Below are 21,199 nucleotides of genomic sequence, written 5' to 3'. Positions count from 1 at the left end.
ACTGGTTGTCAGTCAACATGAGGCAATTTCTACATTACCTCAGGATGCCCATATCCACCAAGCTGGTAGTGGAGATAGTGGAAAAGTCCATTTCCATGGCAACAGATCCTTTTGTATTAATTAGACAGTTGGAGTGAGAATATAAAGCAATGTCAAGAGTATCTGGTTTGCAACTCTGGGGACAGTGCTTGTCACTGCAAACTAGTTATCCTGTGTGCAACTAGTTAATGGTGAAATTTCAATTGTGCTTTTACATGAAAAATGTCATTCAAGGTGTTTCTGTCTTTACAGGGCACTGCCAAACACTTCAGGGGAAGCTAATAAGTAAACCCTGAAAATATAAGGATGAAGTATTTAGGCAGATATTCTGAAGTTAGAAACAAATCTCTGAATTGAATACAGCACAGTTAGAAGTAACAATTGTAGTGCTCTCCCTAACTAATCATGCAGTGCTGTTGCACAAGCATCTATTAATATGCACACATATATATTGTATGGCTTTCTCCAGGGAGATCAATGCAGCACTGCATGTCAGAGCTTTCTTGCCTCTAAAAGTTGCACTAGTTTCTAGTGCAGTAAGAAATCCTGCTAGAAACAAGATTGCACAGTGTGTTATGTATTTCTGAATACCCCCCACCCCACCCCCCACCCCCATCATCTCTTCTGTGGCTCTCACAGGATTTTAAAGAATCAATTTCCAGTTTGAGTTTTGTAGGGGTTTATTAATCATCATGTGATCCCAACCGGAAAAGGACAAAAATTATGCAAAATGAGTTTTGTATGGGGTTTATCAATCATCACGTGATCACAACTGGAAAAATCCAGAAATGATGAAAACTTTTTGTTTCCCTACTCTTCATCAGAAACAGATGGCCATGTGATGAAAGCTGATAATAGAGCCAGTAACCTTTGGTGGGGAGGACAAGATGTCCTGGTTAGCAACTACTGTCAGGGATCTTGCCGGAGTTTTGAGTATGTTCTCAGTTTATCCAGGCCAAGTCTGAAACTGGTCAGTATTCATCAGTGCACTGGTAAACAAATATAAATACATTTTGTTCATACCTATATTTTTACTTTTTAATTATGCATGCTTATTTTGTGTGCACTTCAGTCAGTTATTTGTTAGTCTTTTTTACTGTATTATATTTAATTGTATGTTTTTCAGTATATAGGAAGACTTTATGTTTAGTGGGTGATGTGGATGGGGTGTGCTAACATTATATAAAATTATACTCTGTGGTGTCCTAGTGCCACAAAATAGCAATATGCTTATTATATGGATGACAAGAATATCATGCAACCTGTTATTAACATACAGATCAAGGGCTAAAATGGAAATGACAGTGCAAACAATGCATCTGATTAGTATTATAGTTTAGATGTACAACATGTGAGTAAGGCATTATCCTGATATTAATGTGAATTATGACAAAGGAAAAAATGCATGGATTATGCTGCACTGTGAAGGAGGTACTTCCTGAATTACCACTAGAAGCTGGGGTTGTTGTTAGTGGCAGAGACTGACTAATGAGGTCTGTAATCTGGACCTTGAAGAGGGAAGATCCATGTGTTGCTTTTTTTGGGTTTACAAGATGATGTAGCATGATCTTGGGACTATGGCTCTTAAGTACTAGGTTTGGTCTTACCCCCCCCGGCGTTAATGAGAATCTCAAGCTAGAAAATGTAGCTTACATGAAGGTTATTTTTAACTGCTAGTAGAAATCTGAGCTAATCCTTTATCCCAGTAGGGCAGGGTTTTGCTCATATGTAACAATGTGCATGAAAGAATGGAATAATTTAAAATGTGTATTATTATGGTGAGTAACTTACAAAACTGTACTCTGTGAGTTGTCTCAACCACAGTAGTAACTACGGTCATATAAACATGATGCAACAGTGGTCTAAGGAAGTAGAATGGCTTAAAGAGAAAATGCTGAATTTAAGAAAGTGTGACTTAAAAAAAAATGGTAACATTTTTATTTGATGTGTGGAAGCATGCTTTTAGTTCACTGTTTTATTGTGTGACTTTTGCCAGCATACCAGATGAAAATTTTGAGGATCATAGTGCACCCCCTTCACCTGATGAAAAGGATTCAGGGTTCTTTATGTTGAAGAAGGACAGTGAACGAAGGGCAACCCTGCACAAGATACTAACTGAAGATCAGGACAAAGTGGCAAGGAATTTGCTGGAGGTTTTGGCCCAGGTATAGTATAATTCAACCAAAGAAGCATTTTGTTTGCCAGCCAGATGGATGCATTCACTGAAATAAAATGTGGTTTCTGAAGACCTCTATTTGATTAACTGCCGACAAATATATTTGTACAGTGACATATACCAGATTAAAATGACAGTACCTGGAATGATTGTTATTAAAAATGCCACTTATAAGTGATATGCTTAAAAGTAGGTGTGCCATATCATTGCCAAAGTAAGGTCATTTAGATGACAAGTCACAGTAAGAAAGAAAGAAATTTGTTATACTAGATAATGAACTGAAGCTATCAGAATGTTATAAACACATTTTTATGACTGGGCTGTGAGCTTATGTAATTTTTTTCTCGAGTCTTTCCACATACATTTGTTTTCTTATTCATTACAAGTTGTATATGTAGAAATATTCAAGGAAAGGAAACTGAAATTTTACTTTGTTTTTGGTTCTGATTAAGAATATAGTATTGTCACAAATGTTAAAATAGAGAATAGTTATCTTTTTTAATGTATTTTAGCTACATGTGTGCTTGCCTCTTCCTGGGATTCAGAAACATGCCTTCTGTGATCTCACTAAGGAAGGTAATTACTAATTAAGTGACAGAAATCTCATGGCCTAAACTGCTATTATTTAAAAAACTTGCTTGCAGAAATGAGAGGCTCAGCAGTGAGAGAGGATTTCCTTTAACTGCAACTGGAATACCACAAAGGCAAATGGAAATAAGTAGTATGTACACACCTAAGCACGTGAACATGCTTCATAGTGATGTTGTGAGAAAGTTTGGAAGCCACAGTAAATGGTCCCCTGAAGTATTTATATCTGATGTTATTACTTTAAATGGGGAAGAAGTGGGTGTATAGAAAAGTAGAAATGGGGGTAGAGAAATCAGAGGATCATACACAGTGAAGGAAAGCGTAGGAGTAGAACGAAATGTAATCTTTTGTGTGGGACAATTGCCAGGCATCCCCTTTATACTGAGGACCTTCATAAGAGTCCTCAGTGAGGTACAGCTGGTGGCCCCTACAGAGCAGGTGAAGCAAGATCTTGCTTTATTTAGAGCATCTCCTTGAAATATGCTACCATCAGTGCCCTTGTAAGCCATGACCATTCACCAAAACACAATACAGTTAAATACTGTACCCCTCTTACAATCATGAATGTCCGTGTTGACAGATGACCTGAATCTTCAGGCAGCCACCAGTCAATGTACCGTTACATATTCTGCAAATAACATGGTGTACCATCATGCTGTTCGAGTTTGAGCAATGTTCTGAAAACCCTGGTCAGGGGATACAGTGCCTACATTTTTAACATTTTTGCTCTCTAGCATCTCTACAGGCTGAATAACTGCTATACATTCCCCCACATCCCTGCTGCAGTAATTGAGCCATCCAAGAATGCTCACTGATCTTTGCAGGTGCTCATATGAATTCATGAAGCTGGCTGGGCTTCTTAGCGAGGTGTTGGCTCATTGCATGATGAGTTAAATGTATGATTCAGCAGTATTCATTTGAATGAGTCTCTTTAGCATAAGGACCATGATAGAAGCCTCAAAGTTTTGTGATAAAAGCCGAAGCTAAACTGTCAAAGACAGCATAAACACTAAAAATAATAAAACTCACCACGATCGTGTGTAGAATGGAGCTACTGTATTTATTAAAAAATAAATGTCCATGCCCTGGCATAAAAAAAACAACAAAAAAAGAAGCTTGAGGAAGCAGCTACTGCAGCAGTGATCATTCGAACATCTACTGTTATGAAAAGTTTTGCTTACACATCCATACTATGTTCATTGTATTGACCACTGCTGCAGTGGTCTTGGCTGTATGGGTACATAATTACATTTGGGAGGTGGAAGAGGAGTCCATATGGGTTGGAGACAGTGGCATTCACAAAAAGGCAGGAGTTAGAGCTGGATGTGGCAGAGTTAAAGATGTTAAGATTTGCACTGAGTATGACGAGGGTGGACAGGATTAGGAATAAGTATATTAGAGGGTCAGCCTAGGTTGGAAGGTTTGGAGACAAAGCCAGAGAGGCAAGATTACGTTGGTTTGGACATGTGCTGAGGAGGGATGCTGAGTATATTGGGATAAAGATGCTAAGGATGAAGCTACCAGGTAACAGGAAGAGAGAAAGGCCTAAGATAAGGTTTATGGATGTGGTGAGAGAGGACATGCAGGTGGTTGGTGTGACAGAGCAAGATGCAGAGGTCAGGAAGAAATGGAAACAGATGATCCGCTGTGGCGACCCCTAACGGGAACAGCCGAAAGAAGATGATGAGGTGGAAGAAGAGTCCAGGAACCCCTGCACCTAGAGGATTCAAGCTTATAGTGCTTTGTAAAAGTATGTACAGAGGACCATGTAGCAGCTTCTAGAATACTTCCAGAGTACAAACCTTTCCAAAAAACCATAGCTGAAACCAAGGATGTGGTAGAGTGGGCCATGACCATGACTGGAATTGTTATGGTGAGTATAACAAAAGGTAGAAGCCTTACACAACCATTTGGAAGTAGTCTGTTTTCACTCAGATTGTCTCTTCTTCTTACCGTCACATGAAGTGAGCAATTGATCTGAAAATTTGAAAGATTTAGTTCTGTCTAGATAGTACTTGAGTTGTTTTTGGACTTGTAAGGTATGGAGTATCCTTTCTCCCTCATTTTTAGGTTCAGTAAAGAAAATCGGGGAAAGGGATACTTTAGCTTAAAGTAAACTTGGATACCACTTTAAGTATAAAAGAAGTATTAATTCTCAAAGAAACCCTGTCCATATGAAAAATGAAATAGGGTTGACTCAGGATATGAGCTGACAACTCAGATACCTTTCTTGCAGAGATCAGAGCAATCATTAAAACTGTTTTTCCATGTTAAGAACCTCAAGTCAACCAGGTTAGTTGGTTCAAATGGAGTAAGCATTAGCTTCTCTAACACAAAATTAAGATCCAAAGGAGGGGCCATCACTTTTCTTGGAGGCCTCTTATTTCAAGAATATTTTGACATGAGACTGCATTGAAAGAGGAGGGACCCATGGGCAGACATGCTGAAATAACCAGTAAATGAACCTTTATAGAGGAATAAGAAAGGGCATATGATAATAACTCACACAGATATTGCAAAACCAGACAACACCTAGTCCTGAATATGTCTTGATTATGTTGTTGGCACCAACTAGGAAACCTTTTCTATTTGCTAATGTATGATTTTCTATTAACAGGCTTTCTTAACTCCGTTAGTACCTGCTTGTGCATCCTCAGTAAACCGGTATCTAAAAAGAATGAAGATGCTATCATCCAGGCAGTCAGTTGAAGTTGATTGATGTTGGGGTGTATTACAACCTCTGTTCTTGTGAGTAAATCCAGTCTGTAAAGAAGCTTGTGGTACTTGCCTTTGGCCATTTCCAAAAGAAGGGAGAATCACAGTTTCCCAGGCCAGAAAGAATCACCACTGTGATTTTGGGATTCCTTCTGAATCTTCAGAAGTACCCTGGCTGTTAGTGGAAAGGGTAGAAAGCTGTACAGGAACATTCCTGTCCTAGGAAGAGGAAAGGCATCTGTCTTCCACACCTTTTTTTCCATGATGGAGTCCTGGAACAGAATCTTGCTAGTTGATTGTTCAGAAAGGAGGCAAAGAGGTCTACTCAAGGAACTCCCCACAGTTGGATCAAATCTTGAAAGACCCCCTGATCTAGTTTGTATTCGTCAGGGTCTCCCCTGGTCCTGCTCAGCTCGTCTCCCACACACTTTTGCTCTGATGGAATGTAGGATTCCTGTAGAGTAAGATTGTGCTGTGAAGCTATATCCAAAGCTAACATGGCTAGTCTGCAAAGGGGGTACGGCATGGTTCCTTCTTTCTTGCTGATGTAGCACATGACTGTTTATTGTCTATAACCACCTGAAGATGTCCCAGGTACCGAAGGTGGTTCAGAGAGTTGAGTGCCTTGATCAGGGAAAGCATCCCCTAGATAATTATGTGCTTGCATCTATCCTTGGTGTCCCACACCCCCTTCACATTTATCCGTCCTGAAACTGCTTCCCAAGCAAAGTCTGAAGCATCTGAGATGACTGACTGCTTTGGGGCAGAGAGGAAGAAAGGGAGACCTTTATTTAAGGATATCTGTTGTCTCCACCAAAAAATGTATCTGCTAACAAACCTCAGCAATGGGATTTCAAAGGACAAAGGGCATTGATGTTGGGATGAAAGAGATTTCAGACACCACCCACTACCCCATCCCATATCTGGGTAATTAAGATATAATAATGTAAGATCCTGGGAATTATTGCACCATTAGCTTAGTAATCACCTATGACTATATGTGGAGTCTTGCCTGGGATGTCATAAGAACCATAGCTGCCAAGAGACCCAAAATCCTGTGGTATTCTCACAGTGACTGAAGTCTTAAGTGTAAAACCTTAGAAATAGATCTAGATAAAGATCTGCTGCTTCTTTTTTTTTAATTTCTCCAAATCATTTGGGTTTCTAATACCATGATGGGAATGGACCACATTCCTAAGTCAAAGTATGATTAAAGTTCATGAAATTAGTAGTTTCAGTCTTTGATGTCAGCCAGAAGTGCTGTTCACCACACCCACAATGTGCCCAGTAATGACTCCTGCAGTTTGTATGGAGTTACATGTATCAGTAACATATCTAAATATGATTGTAGATTCTTTTTTATAAGACCTGTTGCTCCTACTACTGTTGTAACTGTCTGGGTATCTTTCTTCCACATTGCTCTCGTTTACGCCTGCAAATCCTGATATTTTATGACTTTGTGTCTCTTTACACCAGACAGTGTAGTCACTAGATGTAGCAATTTCAATGATCAGTGCTACTTTTATCTTCTTTTCATGGATCACTATATCTGGTTTTCTCGTATCTATCTTTTGAACTGTTGGTAATGGGTGATCCCATATGATGTAGACTTCATAAGTTTCTATGATGCTTTGTGGCTCATGTTTACAGTCTGTTTCAGCTACTTCAATATTATAATGTTTGTACAATCCCCAGTGCAACAGTCCTGCCACATTATTATGCTCAAAGGTTAATGAATTGCATAATGTGGAAATGGCTAGGGAAGATGATTTGTTGAACTTGAGTATTTATTTATGAAACTGATATGTTTTTTTCAGTGTCTAAAGAATGAGGATGTTACCACTGTGAACAATGAATCCATGTTTTTTTTTTTTTTTTAACTGGGTATGGACCTTTGGTTGCCCACGGATAGTAAGTTTATGCCTCCTCGGTGCTTCAATGCTATTAATGTTTTTGAAAATACTGTATACAATATGGTCGACTGGAAATTTGGTTCCTCCTTAAGGAATTTCAAGTCCTTCAATCTTAGTAATGATGAATGCATGGCATTACAGGGGTTGCGTCATAGTTTGGACAGGATGGTTTTTAAACCTGCTGACAAGGGAGGTAATTGGGTTGTGATGGACAGAGTTCAATATGATGAAATGTTCTGCAGATTCTGTCAGAAGGAAACTTTTATGAAAGATTATCCCACAACCCTGTTAGGTTCTTTGTAGAGGAATTGAGTGAGATTTTGGAACGTGGAGAGAGATTAGGTTTTTGAAACCTAAGAATGTCAAAAAATTAGCTACCAGAGAACCTAGGGACCCACATTTATATGCCATACCCAAAGTCCATAAACGTTTAACACAACCCCCAGGGTAGACCAAGCATTTCCAGTGTTGGTTCATTTTTAGAACATGTTAACCTTCTTTTGGATTTTCATCTTAAGATATTTTTGAGTATGGTTCCTTCCCATATTAAGAACACTGGAGAAGCTTGTAAGGATTTAGTTAACTTAGAGTGGAAATTGGATTATTTTTGGGCTACGATGGAAGTAAATGCATTGTACACCAACAGAGAAAAAAGGTGGGGTATGAAAGCCATAACTAGAGTTTTGGGTGAGGGACCACGGTCATCCTTCCTATTGGTTCTTCTTGAGTTTTGTTTAACTCATAATTATTTTAAATGGAAGGATAACTTTTATTTAGAAAAAGAGGGGAACAGCGATGGGAGTGACTTTCACTCCCACCCATGCTATAATATATATGGGGGATTTGAGAGGCAGTTTTTGATGTTGGATGAATATTTTGTGAATAATGTCATATATTATAGAAGATACAATTTGATTTTCATCTGCAAGGGAGAACAGAGTAAGTTTTTGATGTTTTGGAGCAGCTTAATAAAAATCCCCATGGTTTAAAATTCACTTAGGAAATCAGAATGGATAGTATTTCCTCCTTAGACGTTGAATTTTATGTTGTTAGTAGTTTTAGAGTTCAACACAGACCTTTCAGGAAGCCCACTGCTAATTGTTTTTTACATGCAGACAGCATTCATCAACCCCATTTGATAGAATCCTTGCCATATGGGGAATTCAAAAGAATATTGAACAACATATCTGAAGTGGAACTTAGGAATAAACATTTGGATGAGGTTCATGAAAGTTTGTCAGCTCGGGATTAAACAGACAACATTTTACACAGGACCAGACACAGGATGGTGGCTGTAATCTAAGATACTACATATGACAGTGGGTGAACATTTTGAATATGTTGAACATTCAGAGTATCCTGAAAGGTTATTTTTTGTTACAAGGTATTCTAAATTCTCTCCTGTTTTGGAGGGGATTGTTAAGCAGATGTGGAATGTTGTTTGTGAGGATGTCTGTTGGGTTTCTTTTTCCCAAGCATATTACATTCTCATATGGCAGGTACAGTAACTTGAAGGAATTATTAAATCTTAAAATTCCTAAAGTTACAATGGGTGGCTCAGTGGGAACTTATGGATGTGGGAATTGCTCAGTATGTAATCGGGTGAGAAATTTGAATAGATGCAAAATCAACGTAAAATTGTATACAGCTAAGGAACTTTATAATTGTAACTCTTGTGGTGTGATTTATATCATTGGTTGTGGTTGTAGTCGTACACACTGGTACATATGTCAGACAACTAGGAGGGCCAAGGTGTGGATTTTGGAACACTTGGGTGACATCAGGCGGCATAGGTTAGAAAGTCTGGTAGCTACACACTTTGTATCAAAACATGATGGTGCACCCAGTAATTTGTTCTTTAGTATATTAGCTAGACCTTCAGCAAATGTGGGTAATTTCAAAAGGGAACTTAAACTTGAATGCAGAATGATTACTAATTTTCACACACTTTTTCCTAATGGCATGAATTTGGATTGTAATATTACTTTGTAATTTTGCATAGGATAATATTTAATCATATTTGCTCAGTTTAGGATGGCATTATTTGTGGGTTTGATTGTTTGTTATAACAATTTAATGATTAGAAGTTAGTCTATTAATTATTTAATGATTGTACTTAATGTGTTAATTGGTGCTTTGTAACCTGGAGCATAAAAGGATGTGATTTCATTATAGTATTATTCCTTGAAGGCAAAAGGCCTAGGTACCAGAAGAGAAGAATAAAATATTTCATCTTATTCCTGGTGGTTTCGTTTTCATGAAGACAGCATTGTGTTTTTGCACATTATTATATCTTTCAGTCCTTCTGCCATTAGTATATCACAACCAGAAACAAGGTGTGCAACTGTTTCGAATTATGTTTTATAAAACATACATTTGTCTTTCTCCCACTTGTTCAAAGGACTTTGTATACTAATGTGTACATAGTCCACTATCTTGGGCCTCCAATGTTAACCTTTCATCTTTTGGATTGAATTTGCCTCTCCTTAACCATTCCTGCTTTTGATCCTGGTCAAAATGAGGTTGTTCCAGGAGTTTTCTATACTTGCAAGTATATTTATGCATTTTCTACATTTCTTATATTCTCACCGGATCCTTCACCTTATACTCTATCTTTTGTTTTTTTGGCATATTAATTTGCTGCCTGATTTTTATCTACTTCTGGTTTGATTTCCATTCCCGCTTGACGCCGACATGCTTCTGCTAAATTAAGCATGGAAGTCATCTTAGATTTATTCTCCTCATGTTTCAAAACTTTTATTGTGTTTGGTTCTTGTGAGGTCAGCAGATATTTATGCAGTCCCATGATCTGTGAATGTAATAGGCCCATACCTCTTTCGGAACAAGGACTATATACTTTTGTTATGCATTGATTTTTATACATCATTTGATGAGCATGAAGCATCCTTCTTGTTTTCCTGTCTAATCTATCCAACACCTTTTGGGGCCAGTCAGTCACTCTAAAACTGTAAGTTAGGACAGGAAGAGCAAAATGATTTATAGCTTGAACTTTGTTCCTCGATGTCAATGCTGTTTATAGGATTAATTTAAATCTAAAATATTCCCGAGTTTTATTTGCATTTGTTCATGTTTTATTGTTGACCCTTTATCAATTCCCAAATATTTATACACTCCCTCTTACTCAAGTTCTTTTATATCACAGTCTTGTCCCAAACTGATGTTTTCATGGTGCACTAGCTTTCCTGCTTTAAAGGTTGCTTTTGCACATTTATGGATGCCAAAGGACATTCTTATATCATTTGAAAAAGTTTTGACTACTTGCAGTTGTGCTTTCAGTTCCTCATCTTGTGAGCTATGCAGTTTTAAATCATAGATAGAGAAGATAAAGTCTTTACACATTGTTGCTTTCTGTGAGCCAAATTATAGCCATGACATAATCTGTTTTAACAGACAGATTAATGTGTTAAGGGCAAGGCAAAAGAGCAACAGTGACAGAAAGTCACCCTGGGATATACCCCTTGGATTTTTAGCCCTGGAATAATAATTTGTCCATTATCATGGCTTAACTGCAAAGTGGTTTGCCACTGGTTCATGGTCACTCTGATATAGTTTATTAGTGTAGGGTGTATTTTATAAATTTTTTTAAGCACTCTTTTATCCATGAATGTGGGATACTGTCCAGTGCTTTTTTGTAGTCTATCCATGCCATACTTTTCTTCCCCTTTTTACAGTTCTCTGTGACTTTAACAACAAACAATCCTTTGTTCCATATGACTTTCTTTTATTACTCTTTTGTTCTATTGCCATAATTGAGTTTTTATCTGAAATGACTATAAAATATGTCGGCATCAATTCCAATGTACAGTTTATACATCGTCAGAAGCAAGTTATTGGTCTATAGTTTTTAGGGTAGCTTGCAGGTTCACTCTTAAGTAGGATCATTGTTTTTTCCTGTTGTTAGCCAGGCTGGTGTCTGTTCGGTGTGCGCATAAAAATAGTTCTTACTCATGGCTAAATCTTTGTGCAAAGATGTTAATACTTTTAGCCAGAAGTTAGGTACTGCATCTGGGCCTGCTGTTTTCCAATTAGAGGCTTTTCTTAACTTTGTTTCAATCTCTCTGGCTGTTACTTCATCCCATTTCATATCCTGTACATTTGAACTTCTTAGTCTTTCTTTTACTTCTTCTAAGCATTTAGCATTTTGTTATATTCCACAGGATCTTCATAAATATTTTTCCAAAATGTATCTATTTCTTCTGTTGTTTGGGGGGTTTTTCAATTCCCTTTACCTTGTTTAACAATTTTCTATAAAACTTTTTGGGTCATCAATAAATTGCTTATTTTGTGCTTTTCCTTCATATTTATCTGTGTATTTTCTAAGTTTTTCTGCTTGTGCTGATATGTTTAGTTTATTATTTGTGATAGTGCATGATAAATCCTGATCCGTTGTAATACTGTGCATTGCATTGTTTCTTCCTGTGTAAGAAAAGCTCTTTGAACTGAGGTGTCTAGTTGACATCACAGGAGTACAATCCTGTTGATGGAGTTAAGAAAGACTTTTGAGTGTTCCATTAGAATCAAGCTTGAGTAAGATATCTCTCACCCAAAAGACAGATTCCTGACACTTTGCAAAAGTCTCTGCAAAGATAAGCAAGTCATGTAAATATAGAAATACGTGGATACCCTATAGCCTGCAATGAAGTATAATTGGAGCTAGATACTTTATGAACACTCTTGGTGCAGTGGATAGCCTGAAGTGTAAGGCTGAGGACTGATAATGTGATCCAGGCACACACAACCTTAAGAAATGTCTGAAGTCTGGATGAATAAGGAAGTGATGATAAGCATCTTTTAAGTCTAGTGCTAACAGGAAACTTGAATGAGGAAGAAGAGGTAACAGTTTTAGAAGTTGTGCATGATGTTACTCATCTTGGAAACGTGACTGTCATCCCCCTGCACCAGACTGTTTTTACAGTGTCCTTGATATGCACAAACATCTCTTCAGAAATCCTGTGGTAGATCCTGAGGTAGTTTTTCAAATTCTAAAGGAGCCAAAGGTGGGATTTCTAAAAACCCACTGCCTATTGGCAAAGAAGGGAGAACCCTGGACAGATTTGGCAAGAAACTTCACACATCTGGTACACTGGGGTATGAGAGCCTTGAATTGCCAGTTTCTTATGATAACATTTCAGGAATCCCTCCTGGACAAAATTACACAGAAGCTGGAGGGGGTGGAGAATAAAGCTCTCCAGAAGGAGTTGTTGGAACTCTGCAGCTCTTACTCTTAAGTTGCTAAACACTCCTTACATTGGCTATGATGTTTTGGAGGCATCTAGTAAGACTGCTGCTTCAGATTCTGTTATCAAGAGACATGCTTGCTTAAGAGAGCAGTGTTTGCCTTATGTCAAAACTAAAGTCCTTGATAAACTCTTAGACAAGGACCTAAAGCACAGTGTGCATTTTAAAAAAACGGGAGGACAAGATTAAGTCCCTGCAAACTGCCAAGAACTCCTTCAAGGTACAACCTCCAAGGTTTAGTAGGAACATTCGTACTAACTCCTGGTCCTTTCTAGACACACAAGACAAAGGAGCAGGAGGACTAGGAGAAGGACAATCAAGGCAACAAAGAATGTAGCAACCTAACCTGGTATCCAGACCTTCCTGACCCTAATGCTCAGGGGTGCAGCAGGGAGTAGCTATCCCATTAAGACCCCAACCCCACAACAAAGCTGGGAGCTAAATTTTCCCTCCTCTTAGATCAGTGGCCAAATATCACCTAAGACAAATGAGTGGTACAAATTATAAGGACAGGGTAGAGGCTACTGTTTGCATCCCATTCAAGGCTTTTAGGTATTCTCATGCTCACAAAAGATAGCTCAGGGAGGCATAGTCTCAAATAAGACTTCTGAAGGCACAAAGATCCATCAAACAAGTCCCTCCAAAAGATTGGGAAACAGGGTTTTATTTATGACTTTTCTTGGTTCCAAGAAAAGACAGGACGTTGGAGACATTTCTTAGTTATTTCAAGGTTAAAGAAATTTTTGATTGGTCAAAAATTTAAGATGCTTAGTCTTAAGCTTCTAGCCATGATTTCCCCTTAGGTTTTCATTATATTTCTGGATCTAAAACCTCATAATTTGTGTGACTCCCACCACTGGACCAGCAATCAAGCACCCTCACGCCTCACTACTAGCACCAGTGGGGGACGTACATTGGGAGATTGACAAGTACACACACAGTATTTCCAGATGCAGCTCTCTGCATCAAGTGCAATTTCCCTTTAGAGAAAACAGAGACCACGGTCAGTCCGGGGCTGGTTTCTTCCTCTTTCTTCAGATCCCCAATAAGACTCCCCACTGGCACAGCTATAGAATTGAGATCTCACCTGAGTGGCCAAGCCAAAACCTCCAGCACCCTCTCTGTACAACCAGTGTTTTGTGTTCATGCCCAAGTAGCTGAGACACACCTACTTTGAGGTTTGATTTATACACACACACACACACACACACACACACACACACACACATACCTGGGAAAGGCTGGCACAGGTTTGCAACTATGCCTCCTGTCCAGAGTATAAGGTAGTTATCACTGCCACCAGCCAACTCTTTATCAGCTACTTTAAGGCCCTAAACAAAGGGTGTCTAATCTTAATGTGTAATGTTACTGTTAATACAAATGGTAGTTTGACCAAAAGCAAGGCTATTAGGAGTGACCTACACAGTGTCACCAAATAAATATGCAAATACTCTCAGAACTTAAATATGTCTCACAAATAGCCACAGTGAAAGGTTTAAATATATTTAATAATAAATAAAAGAACAAGAAAATACTTCGTATATAATCACAGTAACATCAGAGTTCAAAATCACAGGAAATATTTAAAACAACGTTGCAGGCCAGTCTCAAGTAAATAAAGAAAAAACATCTAAATTAAGCTTTGCTATAACAGAATTATACTGTTCCCTAGGCTTACTTACAGAGGAAGGCAGATGTGTGGTGACTGGATCTTCTTGTCAGGTCAAAGACAAAATACAGAATACTCACTCTCTCAGAGAGTTCTTAAATTTATTTCTCAAATATTACTGCTGGTATAGCTTGCAGAATGACATAATTTCTTGCCATATGACTCTATCCCAGGTAAACCCTCCATTGCTGCAGCTTGGGTAGCATTTAGCATCTACCTGTGAAAATACATAGACAGGCCTTTTCTTAGATCTAAGGCAGATTCTGGAAGTCATAAAACAATAAAACACTTCCACATCTCAAGCTTAGTAATTATTTTGCTTTCAAGACAACACAGAGAGCTCCCTAATATAGCCCGTCCTGTCTCTTGCTGCTATAAAGTAATTTAATTTCAGCTATTTTTTTAATTAACCTCTTGTATTCCAGTTTCTATTGTTACACTATTGTAACTGTTCAAATTTATATATTTTATGTATATTTCTGTTCTTTTACCAGTAGGGCATGCTGTGGTTACATTTTAGCTCAGTACTTTACAAAATATCTCTGCAGCACACGTCTGTACAAACCATCTTATATGACACACAGTTTTAAAACAGTTGTAACACAAGCAATTGAATAATCTTGATATTCACAAATGACATATAATTTACAAAATTTCAGATAGCTGGTCTAGCGGTATTTCATTTCGTGACAATACTAACATGAGACATAAAGGAATCATTTAGGTTTTGTTAAGTTGTATAAACTGTTAGCATTAAATGTATCATTTGAAAACTTTCATTAGGTATTTTATTAACCCGAAATTAAAAAAGTCCATCTTTTTGACTGCAGTAACCTGTCGTGTAGCTTATTTTTTTTTATCAAGATCATTGCCAGATCCCACTTAAAATACACATTGAAATATTTTGTATTGAAAAATGCACAGAAATATTGAAAATCAGACATAGAATTGAACTATAGTCTGTAGATGGTACTTGGACTTATTTGCACATTACAGAGAGACAAGCACAGCCTCAAAGTTTTCTCCATTGAACTAGTTAACTAGTTTGTGCTAATCCTTCCGAGTCCTGACCTTTATATAAGCTGCAACACTTTGATGCATACTAGCCAAAGCAGGGAACACACTGTTTTCAGCATGTTAAGAAACAAACTCATCTTTTTTTCTGAGATGAAAATGCTTTAAAATGTTCTATATACACCAGTAGTAAAATTCAGTAAGCCAGAATAGATGTGTGAGGCAACTGATCCTGTTGCTTTTAACCTAGAAAAAAGATGACTTAAATATTTCTCAAGTGAAACCATTATAACAAGTCTTTTTTTATTTCATTTTGCTCTTCATGTTAGCACCACTATAACATCCAACCTTAGTTTTCTGTTCTTTCAGTTCACCAAACCACCAGGGAAACTGACTTCTGAAGGTATTAAGCATATGCAGCTAATACAGTGATGTCCAAAGTCCTGTCACTGTTGCATTACAGATGGCCACAGTATCCATGGACCATCTTTTTAAGTAATCTGCACAGTCTAAATGTCCATTTTCATTTCATTTAATGTAAGTGTACTGTCCTTGAGGAAGAGATCTTTATATTGTCCACAAGTGGAAGCTGGTTGAACTCTGAAGCAGAAATTGAGAGTGGTGTATTGACAAACCTGAATGACTGGATCCTTTTTGTGGGTGTTTGCTGCAGTTCTCTGGGAATAAACCATATCAAGTATATGAGCTTAACAATGGCTTTACATCAGTAACTGCAAATTGGGTCAATAATCTTCATGTTAAATAAAGAACCTGTGAAATCAGGAGAACGTTGTCATCCAGGTAATTAAATTGCAAGGAGCAAGTAATTTGGAAGTTTGTTTCCCTTTGATGATGTAGGTCATTTCGTCTTGCGAAAAGATGTCTGGCTTGGATGAAGTGTCATAACCCCACATATACATCCTAAATGGCATTCCATCCTGAACGTTGTTCCTCTTCTCCTTTTCTTCCTAAATGAAGGAAGTATAACAATGACTGACAATCCTACCACAGGTCAGGAGACTTCCCAAGTCCGTTCTCCACAATATATTCCATGCCATATGTCAATAAAACGATCATATTGGCTGCTTTATTGTCTGTTTACATATGAAAAGACAGTGTGGACATGCATGTGCTGGTTCCTCCAGTGTCTGTTGCCTCACCCAGCCATTTGTAAGCAGTTGCTTTGTTGGTAAGAAAAAACATGATAAAACCATTTTCTTGTTCTGTATTTCTCATCTTAAAGTAACTAGCCTTTAACAGTGTAGATAGTTTATTGTAAATAGCCTTCTAATTCTTTTACATACTACTCATTGTGTTTCTTTTGTCTGGACAACATTAATAAGCTGGCAGTTAGAAATGAGTCCTAGACAGGCTGCAGTGTCTTCTGGACGGAACAGACATTAATCCCTGTAGTGATAAATTCTTTACTAATTGTAGTCTGTAAGTGTATAAACAGTGATGCATCCAACAAAGCTCAATCCATTTATGTATTTATTTATTTCCATTTGTTTACCGGGATGGTCCACTAAGCCATAGTGACCCCTTTTTCAGTGGAGGCCTGGGGAGAAAAGCTCCACACTAAAATACACAGCACATATAAATATCCTGGATTCACTCCCGTCCATTCAGCACATTGGGTAATGAGTGCCCTTCAGCACTCATTGTTTCCGTAGGAGGTACGGGTTTTACAGGATTGCTAGTCTGATGCCCAACACTCCTCAGTGGGTGCACCACCACTCATGCACACATTCACATCTAGGGCCAGAGTGTCCAAGACACCTACTACATGTCTTTGGCATGTGGGAGGAAACCCACACGAACACAGAGAGGACATGCAGACTCCACACAGAAGGCACCCCAGCCAAGAATCGAACCAGAAAACCTCTTGCTGTGAGATGACAGCGTTAACCGCTACACCACTGCTCCATCAACATATAAGTATATAGTACATTTAGTAAGCAACACACAGTATACTTATGACATACAACATACAGTATACAACATGCCTCTTATGTTTCTCTGCCGTTTAAAGGAACCAGGTTCCATTTTCTTGTGTGATTTTGCAGAAGTACTTTTCAAACCTTATGTCAAACTAAAAGTAGTATGTCTTACTAGAGGTAAAACCTAGGACTTTACGCATTCCATGATAATAATCTGAATTGCATAACTGGTGATTGTGGAACAGCGTAACCCCCTAATGTTTTTCTGCACAACTTTGGGTAGAGACTTGATGAATGACAGTAACCCCTAATAGGTTCATAAGTGTTTACTAGGCTAGTGACCACAAGGGCCTTTTTAAACCTAGCCATGCATCCCAAATCTCTGACAAGTTCTGCTACCCTTGATAAGTGTAAGCATGGGCCTGGGAGATGAACCATTTACAGGTTGCCTGTGACCATTAGGAGACATAGGTGCCAAACCAGGGATGAATTTCTGGTTTCCCATCCAATTGTCCAAGTTGCACTTGAATTGGTTTAGAGAGGAACTCTGCTTCACATGGATAAGGAGCCTGTTCCACAGACTGGGATACATACCTGTCTCTCCAGCAGGTCCTATTTATATCACAGGCAAGGTTTAAGTCTTCAGAATGAGTAATTCTGGTGTTGATTGTTTTGTGGACATGCAGGAGGTCCATCAGAGTGGGGTCTGACAATGCCCTGTATGCCAGGCATAGATCTCCCCTCAAAAGCCTGTACAAGAACAGATTACAGGGATTGGGCCTTGAGGTATTCTGCATAGGACATATTACTTATGCCCTGTCTTCTTTTAGTGAGGAACCTCTGTGGAAATTCCAATTGTTGGATATGCCTGGTTAGGTACATACCAAAGGGGACACTGTACTCAATGATAGGTCTGATGAATGCCGAATACAGTGGAACAATGACCTCCTTGGACTTAGATGCCATACCTTTGTTTAGAAGTTGGGCAGTATAGAATGATTACCTCACCACTGTAGACACATGATGATCAAAGGCTAAATTACTATCTATATGTGCCCCTAAGTCCCTGACTTCTGGGTCAACTCTAAGGGATGTGTTGTCAATATGATAGGTACCAGGGATGGATGACTGCCCAAAAGATACTATTATTCATTTCTTGGCATTTAGTTTTAGTCCATGCCTCTAACACCAGTTGTTTGTCTGTGTCAGCCCCTCCTGTAGAACATTTGTGTCAGTGTGAGATTCAGTGACAGCTCCTAATTTGCAATCATCTGAAAATTTAGTCAGCCAGAGACCACTGACATTGGCCTTGACTTCTGAGAAGTAAGTGCCAAAAAGGAGCAGTCCAAGGACTGATCCCTGAGGGACTCCACTTGTGACCGGCCTCTTTGTAGAAAAGGACTCCCCAATTCTAACTTCCTGGGTCTTGTCTGTGAGCCAGTTGGCTATCTACCGGGTGACATATGGGTTTCTACCTAACCTCCTGAGTTTGTCAACAATGCCTGAGTGGGGTATTGTGTCAAATGCCTTGGCCAGGTCAAGGTAGGCAATGTGAACAATTTTGCCCTCATCCATTGCTTTGGTGACCTTCTCAAAGAAGTTCACCAGGTTGAGTAGGCATGATCTGCCCTTGACGAATCCAAACTGGGTTGGGTCCAGTGTCTGGAGATTTACTATATCTTTATTGATCATCTCCAGGATAATTCTTTCCATGGCTTTACATAGAAGACTAGTGAGACTTATGGGTCTGTAGATGGCCCACCTTTGTGCAAAGGGATGACTGTTGCCTTTATCCATTCATGAGGCATGAAGCCTGTTTGGAGGCTACAGTTAAATAGTAATTCCAGAGGCCCTGATAGGTCATGTTTCATGCTGTTTAGAAGGCATCCTGATATATTGTCTGGGCCCATTGATGCAGTGTTCTTGGTCTTAGAGCATTAAGGACCTGTTCCCTAGTGATAGTAAGGGGGAGTTGTATTTGATGATATTTCCAGAGGGAAGGTTGAGGGGGGAGAGAAGAGTAAAGTTGGAGCTGAATTTATCAGCCAGGAGGTTTGCTATATCTTCTGGCTCAGTATAGGTGGCTCCATTTACAATGAGCTCTGCACACAATTGTGTATTGCTTTTGAGGTTGCGGACATAGCTAAAGAATGCTTTATGATTGCCCTTGGCCTGGGATGCCAAACTTACCTCAAATTTGGCTTTGACAGACTTTATTTGTCCTCTGAATTGTTTAGTTTGATGAGAGTGCTTTTATCCTGCACCTCCTAATTTTTGCCATGATTTTCTTTCTCCTGTTATATAGATGATTGATTTTGTGATTCCACCAGGGTGGCTTGTTTTCTGAGTTAGTTCTGTACTTCTTCCTGGTGGGTACAGATAACTCTATGCAGCTATTAACATGCTTGTACAGGGTTTTGTGAACAGTTTTGCATAGGCATAAGTGCTCTGAGGGTTTATGGGGGCTTAAAATTTTGCCAGGTTCTCACTTAATAGCAGGAGGTTTAGCCTTAGAATAGTTCCTGAATATTCCAGATTTAGCTGGGGGTCCAGGTTTTATTTTTACTTCAAAGGAGACCATTTTGTGGTCTGACCTTACCAGGGAAGGCACTACAGTAGGGGATGTGCAGCAGTCTCCCATATTAGTGAGGACCAGATCCAGTATGGTTGCACCCCTGGTTGGTGTATTGACTATATCTGGACAAGGGAGTTTGTGTTTACAAAATTTAGGAATCTCTTTGCATGTATGTTTGGTGTCGTATAGTATTCCCAGTTAATAGTGGGGTAATTAAAGTCACCCATGAATATGGTGTTGATGTTTTTTCTGCACAATGTTGGGTGGAGTCTTGATGAATGACAGTAACCCTTAATATTTTTTTGCACTGCTTTAGACAGATACTAGATGACAGCCAGTGACCCTAATGTTTTTCTGCACATCTTTGGGTAGAGACTTCATAGCCAAAAGTACCAGTATTAATGGCTGAGAAATGAGTTGTATTATACATTTTGGTTTTGCTTTGCTACACTACTGACATTATTGTATTATGACAATAAAAATATAAAATACAAAACAAGAATACAATAAAATGCAATAGCAATAAAGAGGATTTTGCACTGCTTTGTTAACCTACTGCTGCTGTTATCTGCAAATGATGGGGTCTACCTCTCCTCAACTCCCACAAGTAGAATTTATCAGTTGCAAAAATCAGTTTATTGTACTACAAGCAAAAGGGTTAAGGGTGAGTGGTAGCCCTTCTTACATGCTGTACCAGCAGTAGTATACAAAATGTCACAGAAACAGAGTAAGAAATGTGTCTTTAAGAGGCTGCTGCAGCGATGGAGACTGGGGACTGTCCTAGGTGTAGGGCAGGATCTGCCTGTGGCCAGAAGGGTATTGTGACAAAGAATAAAGCAAGTGCTCCTCCTTGCAAGACAGGCTACTTTTGTAGTAAGTGTTGGCATGAGCAAGTTGTTGTGGCTGATATCTGCATCATGTTGACTCCAGCCAATTACACACTTCCTACACATAAAAACCCTGAGCAATATGCTGCTAACAGATGAACAGCATTGCTAAGGAACTACTGCTGGCAACATGTGAATGGGGTCAGCTGACCCCAAACTCCTCACTACCACAAGTTAAAGTACTCATTTTCACTACTTATGCAACTTGTGCAGATGGCAGTTCCCCATACATGATGTAACAGAAGCAATATATTAAATGCTGTGAAAATACAGCAATACATTTACCAGTGACAGTGGAACACTTTTGTTAATGTGCTACTGTTATTAACAGCACGCTTCCACACAAGTTATAGTACTATTTCACTAGTATTGCAGCCTGCAGGGAATTAAGGGGCATTGGTTCTCCTATAAATAATGTAACAGT

The 21,199-nt window shown here is 38.8% G+C and overlaps 1 protein-coding gene across 1 annotated transcript in view; it reads left to right on the top strand.

Annotated features, from left to right (window-relative positions):
* MAP3K5 (mitogen-activated protein kinase kinase kinase 5) overlaps positions 1-21,199 on the top strand; it is a 2,923,819-nt gene that overhangs the window by 2,710,808 nt on the left and 191,812 nt on the right. The window contains exon 23 of the mRNA XM_044087116.1: positions 2,036-2,204. Within this exon, the coding sequence (XP_043943051.1) occupies positions 2,036-2,204 (169 nt within the window). The remainder of the gene's footprint in view (positions 1-2,035; positions 2,205-21,199) is intronic.

Source organism: Protopterus annectens, chromosome 1.part1 (genome assembly GCF_019279795.1).
Source record: "Protopterus annectens isolate FY-2018-M chromosome 1.part1, PAN1.0, whole genome shotgun sequence".
Lineage (NCBI taxonomy): Eukaryota > Metazoa > Chordata > Ceratodontiformes > Protopteridae > Protopterus > Protopterus annectens.
Note: the sequence above shows the minus strand (reverse complement) of the source record. Positions and strands in the feature narration are given on the sequence as shown.